At 38.6% G+C, this 14946-nt stretch overlaps 1 protein-coding gene and 1 pseudogene across 1 annotated transcript in view; one reads left to right on the top strand and one right to left on the bottom strand.

Annotated features, from left to right (window-relative positions):
* Cngb3 (cyclic nucleotide gated channel beta 3) overlaps positions 1-14946 on the bottom strand; it is a 193970-nt gene that overhangs the window by 31240 nt on the left and 147784 nt on the right. Inside the window, exon 14 of the mRNA XM_021222281.1 lies at positions 7688-7771. Within this exon, the coding sequence (XP_021077940.1) occupies positions 7688-7771 (84 nt within the window). The remainder of the gene's footprint in view (positions 1-7687; positions 7772-14946) is intronic.
* Positions 14259-14942, top strand: LOC110338825 (annotated as a pseudogene).

The raw sequence follows: 14946 nt of genomic DNA, 5'->3' as shown, positions 1-14946 counted from the left end.
GTGAAAAAAGAAAGCATCTTCAATAAATGGTGCTAGTCTAACTGGCAGTCTGCATGTAGAAGAGTGCGAATTGATCCATATTTATCACCTTGCACAAAACTCAAGTCTAAGTGGATCAAGGACCTCAACATAAAACCAGATATACTGAATCTAATAGAAGAGAAAGTAGGAAATAGCCTTGAACATATTGGCAGAGGGGAAATTTTTCTGAACAGAACATTTATGGCTCAGGCACTAAGATGAATTGATTAATTGAATATCATGAAACAGAAAAGCTTCTAAGGCAAAGAACCTTGTCTATAGGGCAAAATGGCAACCTATAGATTGGGAAAAAATATTCACTATCTCTACATCCAATAGAGGGCTAATATCCAAAATATATAAGGAACTCAAGAAACGAGACTCCAAAGAACAAAATAACCCAATTAAAAAAATGTTTGTTTTTTTTTTTTTAAACAGAGTTGTCAACAGAGGAATCTCGAGTGTCCAAGAAATACTTAAAGAAATGTTCATAGGCATCAGGAATGAAGAGTGCTTTAATCTAGAACTAAAGTTATGGATGACTGTGAATCCCGGTTGCCGGGAACGGAACCCAGGTCTTGTGCAAGAGCAACAGGTCCTCTTAACCACTTAGCCATCTCTCTAACACTCTTTCACTAGAATGATCATATTCTATTGTGGTTCTTATATGATGTTTTGTTTAAGGTAGGGACATTCTGTAACCACTATTGAGGAATAACCAACCTTTTGTGGGAAATGTGACATATTCTAATTTGACATGAATACAGATAACATTTATTTTCAGATTGAGTAAGTATCTTATGACTGGAAATCATCTTGATATTGGCACCTGAAACAAAAACCTTTTTTTCCAATTTTTATTAGGTATTTACTTCATTTACATTTCAAATGCTATCCCTAAAGTCCCCTGTACCCTCTCCCCCCACCAACTCGCTCTTCTATCCGCCCATTCCCACTTCTTGGCCCTGGTGTTCCCCTGTACTGGGGCATATAAAATTTGCAAGACCAAGGGGGCTCTCTTCCAAATGATGGCTGACTAGGGCATCTTCTACTACATAAGTAGCTAGAGACATGAGCTCTGGATGTACTGATTAGTTCATATTGTTGTTCCACCTATAGGGTTGCAGACCCCTCAGCTCCTTGGGTGCTTTCTCTAGCTCCTCCATTGGGGGCCCTGTGTTCCATCCAATTGCTGACTGTGAGCATCTACTTCTGTGTTTGCCAGGCACTGAGACAGTGCCTGTCTCACAAGAGACAGCTATATCAGGGTCATTTCAGCAGAATCTTGCTGGCGTATGCAATAGTGTCTGCGTTTGGTGGCTGATTATGGGATGGACCCCTGGGTGGGGCAGTTTCTGGATGGTCCATCCTTTTGTCTTAGCTCCAAACTTTGTCTCTGTAACTCCTTCTAGGGGTGTTTTGTTCCCAATTTAAGAAGGGGCGAAGTGTTCAAATTTTGGTCTTCGTTCTTCTTGAGTGAAACAAAAACTTTAAAGTATTTAATTGGGCTTAAATATTCCATGTAATAAAATGTTTATAGTACTAAAAAAAGAAATGTTCAACATCCTTAGTCATCAAGGAAATTCAAATCAAAACTACTGTGAGATTTCGTCTTACAGCCATCAAAATGGTTAAGATAAAGAAAACCCTCAAAAGACAGCATATGTTGGTGAGGATGTGGAGCAAGGGGAACACTCCTCCATTCCTGGTGGGAGTGCCAACGTGTACAACCACTTTGGAAATCAATTTAACAGTTTCTCATAAAACTGTGAATAATTCTACCTCAAGATCCATCTATACCATTCCTGGACATATACCCAAAAGATGCCCCACTATACCACAGAGACACTTGCAACTATGTTCAAAACTAGAAACCACCTAGATGCCCCTCAGATGAACAACAGATAAGAAAGAAAATATGGTATATCTATTCAGTGGAATACTATTCAGCCATGAAAAATGAAGACATTATGAATTTTGCAGGCACATGGATGGAACTTGAGGATATCATCCTGAGCGAGGTAACCTAGCCTCCTCCTTAAAAAATGCATGGTATGTACTCATACATGGATATTAGCCATAAAATATATGATATCTACACTCCACTCCCCAAATCCAAAGAAGCTAAAGAAGAAGGTCCAAGTGAGGATGCTTGAATCTCACTTAGAATGGGGAGTAAAATTGAGGTAGGAATGCAGATGGAGAGAGAACTGGATGGGAGAGGGATGGGGAGAGGATTTGGCGTTGCTTCAGGATCAGAAGTGTGAAGAGACAAGGGAAATGACCAGATGGCTATGAGAATGAATTAAAATCTGCAGCTGGCAGGGGTGGAAGGGGTAGGGGGCATCTTAAAAACATGGTAGAGATCAGGGGTAGGGGAGGCTTCCAAGAATCAATAGGGGAGGCCTTAGCTGAGACTCACTGCAACGGGAATATGGAATTTGAAGAAATGCAGGGATGGTGATGGAGCAGAGACTGAGTAAATGGCCAACTAATAACTGGCCCAATGAGAAACCTATCCCATGGACCAATCCCTGGCACTAGTAATGATACTCTGCTTGTGGACAGGAGTGTAGCATGGCTGTCCTCTGATAGGCTCCCGCTCAGCTAGGCTCCCCCCAGCAGCTGAGTTATACATTTGTAGAGACCCACATCCCAACATTGGATGGAGCTTGGGGACTCTTATGGAAGATTAGGGGAAGGAGTGTGGGCCCTAAAGGGGATAGGAACTCCATAGGAAAACCAACAGACTCACCTAACCTGGACTCTTGGGTTCTTGAACCACCAACGAAGAGCATATACAGATTGGTTCTAGCCCCACCCCCACCCCCACACATATGTAGCTGATGTGCATCTTGATCTTTATGTGGATCCTGAACAACTGGAGCAGGGGCTATACCTAAAGCTGTTGCCTGTCTGCGGAATCTGTTCCCCTAATGCAGCTGTCTTGTTTGGCCTCAGTGAGAGCAGGGTCTAAACCTGCAGATACTTGATGCGCCAGGATGATGGGATACTCAGGAGAAGCCTCCACTATCTCAGAGGAGAAGGGCAGAGGGCACGGAGGGAGGAATTGTAAGGGGGGGGATTTGGAGGGGGATAGCAATTGGGATATAAATTGAATAAAAAAGAAAACATGTTCACAGGTTGGTGGTATTTGTAGATGGAACCTATAGAATATCAAATATTCCCATTACTTGTACTTTCAATGGGTTAGAATACACTAAAATCAATTCAAAATTCAAATGCATTGATTATCATTTATGTTCTCTCATGATTGAAACAATGTCTACTTTGTTTCAGTGCTGAGTACAAAGTATGATGTATAAAAGGCATTCATTTATGAATATTGGAAATATAATTTAACTGTCTCAGGGATGTTCTAAAGTCCTTTGATACCTAAGGTTATTTTCCTGAACTTCAAATGCTTTACAATTATCTAGCAGGTTGGAGTATACAATTATAAACTTTTACCTCCTAATTCATACCTGAAAACTAAATATATATACATATATTGAACATTTATATGAAATGTAGGTTGAAGCAGAAATTGTAATCTATATATGGATTTTTATTATAGTCAGTTATATAACATCGATGCCAATAATATTTTGCCTTTGTACTTTGAAAATTCAACAAAATAGGGAGTTGGAGAAATGGGTCAGCAGTTAATTCTTAGCTCCCACACTAGATAGCTCACAACTGCGTGTAACTCTAGTTTTAGGGGATCTAATGCCCTCTTTTGGTTTCTTGGAGCAGCTGCATGCATATAGCATACATTCATGCAGAAACACACACATATAAACAAAAATAAATCTTAAAAAAATCTTCAAGGCAGTGGATATATGTCTTTCATCAGTGCGTATTACATTTTATCTGGAAAATATTTTGTATACAATACTTCATTTATTCCTTGCAAATATACCAGTGAGAAGTGTCTCTTTTTATTTCCCTCTTAAGAAAATTGCAAATAAAAGATAAGCAAGCTAAGTGTCTTAAGTAAAAATACAAGGCTGCCAAGTGACAGCATTAAAATCCCAGCACCTATGTCACCTGACATACATACAGATACTCTAAATCTAACACTATCACCTGAAGTAATACAGATACACTACATCTAATAAGAAACATGCTATCAAGACTGATAACTTCATAATGAATGAGATAATATGAACAATTCAAAAATAAAGTCATTTGAAAATTAGTGGTTTTTTCAATTCTAGGAAGTGATCATTAGGTTAGGGTCCTATTCCTATTATTATTACTTTTTAAAGCATGAACTAATTTCAAGGAACTAGAATGATGTTTCAAAGGTAGCTATTACAACTGACTGGATGTAGCGGTGCATGATGGGTACTAATTATTTCTTAATGATCATTTTGATAATTTCCCAAGGAGATCAGGCATAATCAACAAACCCAAACTTGCACTATGTCTTGCATATTTCTGGGTTAATTTAAGCCTTTTTCTGCAAGCTTAATTAGCTTTCAGATGAAGTAGACATCACTCCAAGAGAATAGTGGCTGACAGCATGTGCAAAACAAGACCGAACCTAACTTAGTCTGTTCCATGTGCTAATTTGGAGAATGTGTTGAAAGGCAAGCACTTCAGGTAGAAGAACAAGGGAATTCTGAGTGAGTATATATGTCGAAAGTATTAGGATTCTTGTGCTAGCTATTCCCAAGGCTAGTGAGAGGCATCACAGCACTCAGGGTACCTCATCAGAGAAGAGAGATGATACAGTGTGGCTCCTGGACCATTAACATCGTGAAGAGCTCCTTGGTAGGCAAAACTCCCAAACCCTACTGAAGAAACACTGCAGGAAAATCTTTGGAAACTAAGTCCCCCAAATATAAGCCTTGAAAGGTCCTGTGGCTACTTTCTGTACAGTGACACGGCATCACAAGATAACTGTCAAGCAGTCTGGAAGCCTCACAAGCTTTCTGCAAGCTGTTTAGAGTATTGGATATCTGTGTTGCTTCAGTTATTTTGGTAATATCTAATTGAAGGTGACATGTTTTTCTCCCCCCTTCTCTGCACATCTTTGTGGAAATGGTAAGTACATATCAAATTGAATTCAGCTACCTAAAGTTTGGTCAGCCAACAGCTTTTCTTTTCTGTCAATATCTGGCATCACAAAATTCTTCACTCAGAAATAAAACAAACCTAAAAGCCAAAGCAGATCCAAACACCAGTGACTTGCATTGTTCTGCCCATTCTTCCATCCACCTATGTCTTTCCTTTCCTCATCTTTATTATCTATCATTGGATTAATTTGATATGATGATAAAGTCAGAATTATCGCAATAACCAGCCCCTTCAGCGACTGGAACAACTTGAGTCATTAAGCCTATGACATCCCAGCATATTACTGCCTCAAAGGAACTCTTGAATTGCACTGTTTATTTCTTTTGTCCCAGTTTAATGAACATGGTTTGCTTTCATTTATCAACAGACTGTATTTTGCCAGGGTGAGTTTATGTGGGATGTGATGCTTGGTTTCCAGGATGCCAGAATCCTTTTTATCTTTGACGGCTCCTTCTCAGTTGTCTCTTTTCATAGCAACCTCCATTGATCTCCTCCATGCCATTAGTGTCCTCAGAGTTACAGCCTCAGCCTTCCTTCTCATACCATGACTCGAACTCTGGTCAGCTTTCATTCTATTCTGGTTACACGCCCTTCCCTTTCCCTTTCCCCTTCTTTCATCTGATTGGTTCCACCTATAAGCCAGAGGTCTCCACCTGATGTATCTGATATGTCTCACACCTCATGTGATTTTCTTTTTCCAGTTTTTTGCTCACCCCTTGGCTCCATTATGATAGGCTCCCTCTTGCCTCCCAGATCACTGCTGCAACTTCTCATAAGAAAGTCTTAGCCTATTGATATAGACTATCTATATTTAGACTTTACAAAGGTCATAACCTGACAAACCAACAACTTGTCTCTCCCAACTTCCGATATGAATAAGTGCCCTCCTCTAACAACATCTGCCTTTACTTGTATAATTTACTTTTACAGTTATGTATTTGTTTAAATTTTGTCTCCTTTCTCTTTCATCAGGTCTACCCTTCTCATGGCTGTAGTTTAGAATCAGGTGGGTTTTCTTTCAATGCTAACATGTGGGCTTCACCAGGACTAGGTGTGGAGCCCAGACGCCTGTGTTCATATGATGCTGACGTAGTGTGAGTTGTCACATTAGCACTATACTATAAAACCCCAGAAGGACACTTGTCTTTGCCTAGTACCTGTCCTAGAGTATTCAAAACTACATTTTGCATATGAAATAAATAACACTGTTTTAACATGTCTTACTCTAGTTCTCGATACTCTTGCTGAAGGCACAATTCCTTCCTCTCTGGCTTGGGTTAAGCTAGTTCTTTTCCATACTCAGGCAACACTGAGTTCACTTCAGTATATTTCCCGAGACCTGTTCCAGCTTTCCTTCCTCAGGAAGTCTCCCAGCTGCTGCCCTCGCTTTATGTCCTGTAACATGGTGTTTATTCACACTGCTTTGGGATGAAACATGGGTTTCTCATCCGCACTCATTTGTGCACTCCTCCAGGTCTCAGGTCTTCTCCATTTTTTTTAATATTGTACATTTTCCTTTATTTTAAAATTTTATTTGTTTATTTAGTAATCCATACAACTACATATTGTGCGTTAAACATATCCCACCACACCCTTCTACCTTTCCTTCTTTATCATTTGTTAGCCTCCTTTGTTCTCCTAGACACTTTTACTTATACTTTACTATCACATAAACACATAACTTTATGTTCTATATTTTAAATTTTGATTATTAGCCTTATCATTGAGTTAGTTTGTCTAGATATAAAATTTAGGACCTCATTTTCTCTCTCCTTTTTGGGACAAGAACTTGCTGTGTAGGAGGCCTAGAACTCTGTATGCAGTTCCTGTTGACCTTGACTTTGTGATTCTGCTGAGAGCTGTGATTATAGACATATTCTTAATTATGTTTAAGATAATGATCAGAGCCGGGTGTGTTGACAAACACCTCTAATCCCAACACTTGAGAGGCACAGATAGGCAGATCTCTGTGAGTTGCGGGGCAACCTGGTCTATATAGTGGCTTCCAGGGCAGTTAGGACTACATAATGAGACCCATTAATCTGTATAAAAAGACAAGCACAATATTTGGAAATTACTATTTTTTTTTCATGGTGAATTTCATGATTGTCATTTATATGTTTCCATTTTAAGAAGTAATGAACATTTAATACTTTTGTAATCATCAAATTCACCATAAATGTTTAAAAAATTATCATTGATTATTTACTGGGAGCAAAATAGATCAAATATCTTGCTGATGGCACAGACAAGGCAAAAGCATATGTCACATCTACATTTTATCCTTCATTTAAAATATTTATATTTGACGGTGTATTGTAATTGGTAATTTAAATTTATACAAAGAGGTTTTGAACTATCTACATATCTATTCTATGATCTATGCAGCTGAATCTATATTATCTCGTTCCATTTGAATTCCAAGCATGCGTTGTTGTTTTGTAGAATTAAGTATATGTCATAGTGTTTTATAATACAGAAGTCACTCTGGACAGATTTTATTTAAAATACATTATTGACCTATGTCCAAATTCTTCCAATGCATTATTAACTGTGCACTTGAAAAATAGTACGCACTCACCTTTTTGCAGACAAAGTCACCAGGTAAATAAATAGTGGATTTCAATCTTAGCAGCAGGTCATAAATCATCTGTGTGTCACAGCCCTTGATAAGGAGAACAATAATTTTACAGACACAGCAAAGCAATAAAGGTAGCTAATAGACACCTGACTTCATCTCTCCAATTGCTAAGTTACAACAGTGTGGACTTGCCTTGACTTAAACTATATAGAAAAATGATAGCAATATTAAGAGCTCAGAAGTCCATAAAGAAATATGTGTGGAGTGAGTTCTGTCTCTACTACCTATTATTATTCAATTGTGCTCTCATTCTTCTAAACTATATAATTATTATGAAAAAAGTACTCATAAATGAAACTTTACATGGTGCTTAATGACAGCTATTAACGATTATGTTTAGGCATGCTTGGATTAACATAATTCACAGTACTTGATAAGCATCTTTCTTTTGTAAAACATCATGAATAAAATTTTGATATTTCTTAACTCTTTAAACTTATGTGTGTTGTTCTTCTCCAACATAATTATTTTCTTCATAAAGATAGGAAAATACATATAAAAGCAGTATCTGCAATATTTAAATTATTAGGTGGGAGCGTCTCCTTCAAATAGTTTACCTTTCAGTGACCACTTGCCTATTGGGTGATTATAAATACAACCTATTTGTCTCACCTAAGCTTATACCCTCTATGATCTGTGACCATTTTTCTTTCATTGAAGATAGATTCTAAGATCTTTTTCTCACACAATATATCCTGATCATACTTTCCCCTCCGTCCATTTCTCCCACTTCTTCCCTACCTCCCCTCCACTTTGGAACCACTCCCTTTCTCTCTCTCATTATAGAATAACAGATGTCTAAGAGTTAACAACCAAACATGACAAAATAATATATAATACGGCAAAGAAAAGACTATCGTATTGAGCTATTAACATATTAACACAACAGCCCAACAGAAGAAGAGTCCTAAGAGCAACCACAAGAGTCAGAGACCAAGTTGTTCTCAAAGTTGGGATTTAATAAAAATACTCAGTTAAAATCTGTCTGTCTGTCTGTCTGTCCGTCTGTCTGTCTGCAGAGTATCTGTTGCAGACTCCTGTAGACCCTATGCTTGCCGCTTCAGTCTCTCTGAGCTCATATATGCCTTGTGTAGTTGATTCAGAGGGTCCTGCTTTCATGGTGTCCTCTCTGTTTCCTAGCTCTTACATATTTTCTACCCATTTCACAGGATTCTCTGAGCTCAGAGGGGAGGGATTTGATCCAGATCTCCACCTTATACTCTACACAGTCTGGCTATGACTCTCTGCATCTGATCCCCTCTGTTGCTGAAGGAAGTTCTTTGATGATGACTGGATAAGGCACCGATCTATGAGTATACCAGAATATCATTAGGAGTCATTTTATTGATTTCTTTTCTTTACCTGACCAGTTCTGTTTGGTTTTACCATAGGTGTCTGGGGTATTTAGTCTTTGGTTCTTGGTTATCCAAGCAGTGCTGGATATGGGTTCCTTCTTGCAGAATGGGACTTAAATCAAATCAGACATTGGTTGGCTATTCCCACAAGTTCCAAGCCATTGTTGCCCTAGCATATTTTGCAGGCAAGACAAATTGTAGGTCAAAGTTTTTGTGGCTGTTTGTGTCTAGGTTTCTCTTTCAGTAGCCTTCACAGTATCTTCCTGCACCAAAGAGACGAGAACCTAGGAGTGAAGCATCCATGAAGTCACCAGCTTGAGGTCTCCATGTTTAGTGAGTAGTGTGGAGGTTGCCCTTGGTAATGGGGTCTCACTGTCAGTTTTCTGAGAGCAACCCTTTGTTTTAACAGCATCCTGGGTTGTTTGGGGTTTTCTGTGGTACCCTCTTGGTCAACAACTCAATTTGAATGCAACCCCGTACCTCCACTGGAAGCTTTGCTTTATTACAAGCGATGGCCAGTTGAAATACTGTATTCTCTATTACTAGGAGTCTTCATTAGGGTCACCTTCATAGATTCCAGGAAGTTTCAAGAGCCCTAGGTCTTCACCCCCCACAAATGCTTCCCAATTTCAGTCAAATCTCCCTGTATTCTATCCTTCCATCCAATCCCCTTCCTCCTCACACTGATCTCTCCCAATCCCATCCCCAGCCATCCCCAGGATACCTCTAAGATCTCTTCAATTTCCTCTTCCCAGGTATAGTCAGAAGACCCCCCCTCTCCTCTTTACCTAACCTCTCTGTATTTACAGATTGTAGTTCGATTATTATTTAATTAGTGGCTAATATCCACTTATGAGTGAACACATACCATGTTTGTCTTTTAGTGTCTGGGTTACCTCAGAATGATTTTTGTTCTTGTAGCTCTACCCATTTGCTTACAGATTTCATAAAGTTATTTTTGTTAACAGCTGAATAATACTACATTTTGTAAATGTACATTTTCTTTATCATTAATCTGTTGATGGACATCTAGGTCATTTCTAGTTTCTGGTTATTATAAATAAAGCCACAGTTAACATGCGAACAAGTATCTTTGTGGTAGGATGGAGCATCAGTTGGGTATATGCTCAAGAGTGCTAAACCTGGGTCTTGAGGGAAATCAATTCCCAATGTTCAGAGGGAATTTCATGTTGATTCCCATGGTATCTGTGTAAGTTTGCACTCCCAGCAGGAATGAAGGAGTGTTCCCCTTGCTCCGCATCCTCATCAGCATGAGCTGTTACTTGTGTTATTGATCTTTACCATTCTGACAACTGTAAATTAGAATCTCAAAGTAGTTTTAATTTGCTTTTCCCTGATGGATTTTGAGCATTAAAAAGATGTTTCTAATATATTTGAGATTTCTGTGTTTCTAAACCTCATTTTAAATTCAATTACTTGGGGGGGGGTGGTTGATATCTAATTTCTTGAGTTCTTTATATATTTTGGATATGAGCCCTCTGTTATATGGGGATTTGGTGTCATATGGGGATATTTTCCCATTTCATAGGCTACCACCTTTTCTGGTTGATGGTATCCTTTGCCTTACAGAAGATTTTCAGTTTCATGAGGCCTATTGTTGACCTTAGTGCCTCGAGCTACAAGTTTCCTGCTCAAAAAGTCATCTCCTGTGCTATTTGTCTTCCTCACCTTGTCTTCTGTCAGGTTCAGTGACTGGTGTTTTATGTTGAGGTCTTTGATGCATCTGGACTTAAGTTTTGTGCAAGGTGAAAGAGGTGGTTCTGTTTGTATTCTTCTACATGCTCATCATTCATTAGTTGAACACCATTTGTTGAAGATGCTGTCTTTGTTCTAGTGCATATTTCTAGCTTCTGCATTAAAAAAAGAATCAGGTGTCCATGTGGGTGTAGATTACATCAGGGACTTTATCTTATTCCATTAACCACCTCTCTGTTTTTATGCCAATACATGTGGTTTTCATTACTATTCCTCTGTAGTACAAGTTAAAATAAAGGATGTTGATACTTCCAGAAGGTTTTTTTTTTTAACTAATATATAGAATTGTTTCAGCTACTATGGTTTTTTTTTTTTTCCATATGAAATTGAGAATTGTTCTTTCAATGTCTGTAAAGAACTGTGTTGTGGTTTTAATGGGGTTTTCACGGAATCTGTATTGCTTTTGATAGGATGGCCATTTTTACACTGTTAGTCCGACTGATCCATGAGTATGGGAGGTCTCTCCATCTTCTGAGATCTTCCTCAGTTGTTTTCTTCAGTGATTTGGGGATATTGTCATACAGGTCTTTCACTTTCCTGGTTAGTTTTATCTCAAGATATTGTATATTTTATATGATTTGAAGCTATTGTGAAAGGTGGGTATTATTTCCCTGATTTCTTTCTCAGTCTGTCTTTTGTACATAGATGAGCTACTGATGGTTTTTATTTTTATTTATGGTTGTTAATTATGTATCCAGTCATTTTGCTAAAAGTGTTTATCAGCTGTAGGAACTCCTTGGTGGATTTTTTTTTTGGGGGGGGGGAGTCACTTATGTACACTATCATGCCATCTGTAAGTAATGGCGCTCTGACGTCTTCCTTTCTAACTTGGATCTCCTTGGTTTCCTTAAGTTCATTTATTGCTCATGCTATATTTCCAAGTAATATATTGAATAGATATAGACAGAGTGGATAACCTTGTCTTTTTCTTGATTATAGTGGAATTACTTTGATTTTCTCTCTATTTAATTTGATGTTGATAATAGGCTGGTGATAATTTTCCCTTATTATCTTTAGGTAGGTCTCTTGTATCCCTAAATTCTCCAAGACTTTTATCATGAAGGAGGTTGAATTTTGTCAAGGCCTTGACCATGTGATATTTTTTCTTTCAGTTTGTTGACATGGTAGATTATACTTACTGATTTTTTTTTTAATTGAACCATCTGCCAGGTGTGGTGGCACATGCCTTTAATCCTAGTACTTGGGAGGCAGAGGCAGGCAGATTTGTGAGTTCGAGGCCAGCCTGGTCTACAAAGTGAGTTCCAGGACAGCCAGAGCTACACAGAGAAACCCTGTCTCGACAAAACAAAAAACAAAACAAAACCCAAAAAACCAAAAACCAAAAAACAAAACAAAACAAAACAAAAAACCAAAAAAAAAAAAAACCTCCAAACAATCCTTGCATTTCTGAGATGAAGCCTACTTGATTATGGTGATGATCTTTTAGATGTGTTCTTGGATTCTGTTTGGAAGGATTTTGCATCTATTTTCACAAGGGAAATTTGGGAATGTTCCTTCTGTTTCTATTTTTGTGGAATAATTTGAGGAGTACTGCCATCAGTTCCTCTTCAAAATTATGATATAAATCTGCATTACAACCATCTGGCCCTGGCTTTTTGTTTGTTTGTTTGATTTTTTTTGGATTGGGAGATGTTCTATGAAAGCTTCTCATTCACTGGGGGTCATAGGTCTATTTAAATTGTTTGTGTAGTCTTTATTTAAGTCCAGTAAGTGGTCCTATCAAGAAAGTTATGTATATCTTTTTAGCCTTTTCAAGCATAACACATTTTAAAAATATGTCTTTGTGATTTTCTGTATTTCCTCAGTGACTGTTGTTATGTCTCCCTTTTCACTTCTGCTTTGTTAATTTGGATCTTCTCTCTCTACCTTTTAGTTAGGTTGGATAAGGGTTTGTTTATTTTGTTGATTTTTCTCAACAAGGAATTAAAGGATTAACTCTTTGTTTCATTGATTCTTTGTATTGTTCTCTTTGTTTTTATTTCATTGATTTCAGCCCTCAGTTTGATTATTTCATGCTGACTACTACTCTTAGGTTTCTTATTTCTTTTTGTTCTAGAGCTTTCAGATGTGCTCTTTAACTGTTAGTATGAAATTCTTCTTTTACTTTTTCTATTCTTTTCCTTTTTTGGGGGGGTGGGAGGCACATATTACTTTCCTCTTAGCACCATGTTCTTTGTTTTTTACAAATTTGGGAATGATATGTATTTATTTTCATTCAATTCTAGAACTTTTTTTTCTTCATTTCTGTCTTGACCCATTTTTTTATTCAGTAAAGAGATGTTCAATTTCCATGAGTTTGTAAGCTCTTTCTTGTTTCTGATGTTGGTAAACTGATTTCCTCTGTGACAGTGATAGGATGCAGAAAGTTATTTCAATTTTCTCGTATTTGTGGAGACGTGATATATATCTGAGTATGTGGCCAACTTTGCATAAAGTTCTATGAGATTCTTGGAAGAAGGTATATTCTTTTGTGTCTGGAAGAAATGTTCTGTAAATACTTGCCTCATTCATTTGGTTTATAACATCTGTAGGTCCAATATTTCTGTTTAGATTTTTTTGGTCTGGATGACCTGTCCATTGGTGACACTGGGATATTGAAGTCTCATACTATCAATGTTTGAGAATCAATAGTTGATTTAAACCATACTAGTGTTCCTCTTATAAAAGGGCTTGGTTACATTTATTTTTGGGGCATTGATGTTAAGAATAGATATGTTGTGGTTTCATCTGAGTCAGGAGCTGATCCTGTGCTACAGTGCTTGGAACAGATCCTGTGCACAGCTCTCCATACCCAAATACTGGACAGGAGAGAGTTGTTCTCCCAGGAGTACTGACACACCTGTGAGCACAAGTAAGACCACCACTTCTGCTCAAGTTCCTGGCCCAAGAGGGGCCCACCCAGAGCCACCAGGACACAGGAACCAAGGAACAGCTAGGAGTAGGATACTTCCAGTTTCTGTCTGCACCCCAGAACTGAGCCTGTGCCATAGCTCTCTATCCCCAAAATCCTACTGGAGAGAACTGGTCTCCAAGGAGTACTGACACACAGGCTTGCAGGAGGGACAAGCCAAAGTCAGAGACAACAAGACCAGCTAACACCAGAGATATCCAGATGGTGAGAGGCAAGGACAAGAAAATAAGCAACAGAAACCAAGGGTACTAGGCATCATCCAAACACAAAACTCATGCCACAATGAGCCCATGGATACCCCAACACACCAGAAAAGCAAGATTTAAAATCATGTCTCATGATGAAGATAGAGAACTTTAAGAAGGAAATAAATAACTCAGTTAAAGAAATATAGGGCTTCCTTCTGCAACAGGCGTGGGTCACGGGCTCGCTCGCTCACTCGCTCTCTCTGCCGCCATCTTGGTTCCGTGATCTCCGCACGAAATGCCCGGTGAAGCCACTGAAACCGTCCCTGCTACAGAGCAGGAGTTGCCACAGCCTCAGGCTGAGAAAGGATCAGGAACAGAGTCTGACAGTGATGAGTCAGTGCCAGAGCTCGAGGAACAAGACTACACACAGACAGCCACACAACAAGCCCAGCTGGCAGCTGCAGCTGAGATCNATGAAGAACCTGTTAGTAAAGCCAAGCAGAGTCGGAGTGAGAAGAAGGCAAGGAAGGCTATGTCCAAACTGGGTCTTCGACAGGTTACAGGGGTTACGAGAGTCACTATCCGAAAATCTAAAAATATCCTCTTTGTCATCACAAAACCAGATGTCTACAAGAGCCCAGCTTCAGACACCTACATAGTGTTTGGGGGAAGCCAAGATTGAAGATTTGTCTCAGCAAGCGCAGTTAGCAGCAGCTGAGAAATTCAAAGTTCAAGGCTAAGCTGTTTCAAACATTCAAGAAAACACTCAGACTCCAACCGTCCAAGAGGAGAGTGAAGAGGAGGAGGTTGATGAAACAGGTGTGGAAGTTAAGGACATAGAATTAGTCATGTCACAAGCAAACGTATCAAGGGCAAAGGCTGTTCCAGCCCTGAAAAACAACAGTAACGATATTGTAAATGCTATTATGGAATTAACAATGTAACTAT

Source organism: Mus pahari, chromosome 22 (assembly GCF_900095145.1).
Source record: "Mus pahari chromosome 22, PAHARI_EIJ_v1.1, whole genome shotgun sequence".
NCBI lineage: Eukaryota > Metazoa > Chordata > Mammalia > Rodentia > Muridae > Mus > Mus pahari.
The sequence above is the reverse complement of the archived record's forward strand: the minus strand, read 5'-3'. Positions and strand labels throughout refer to the sequence as shown.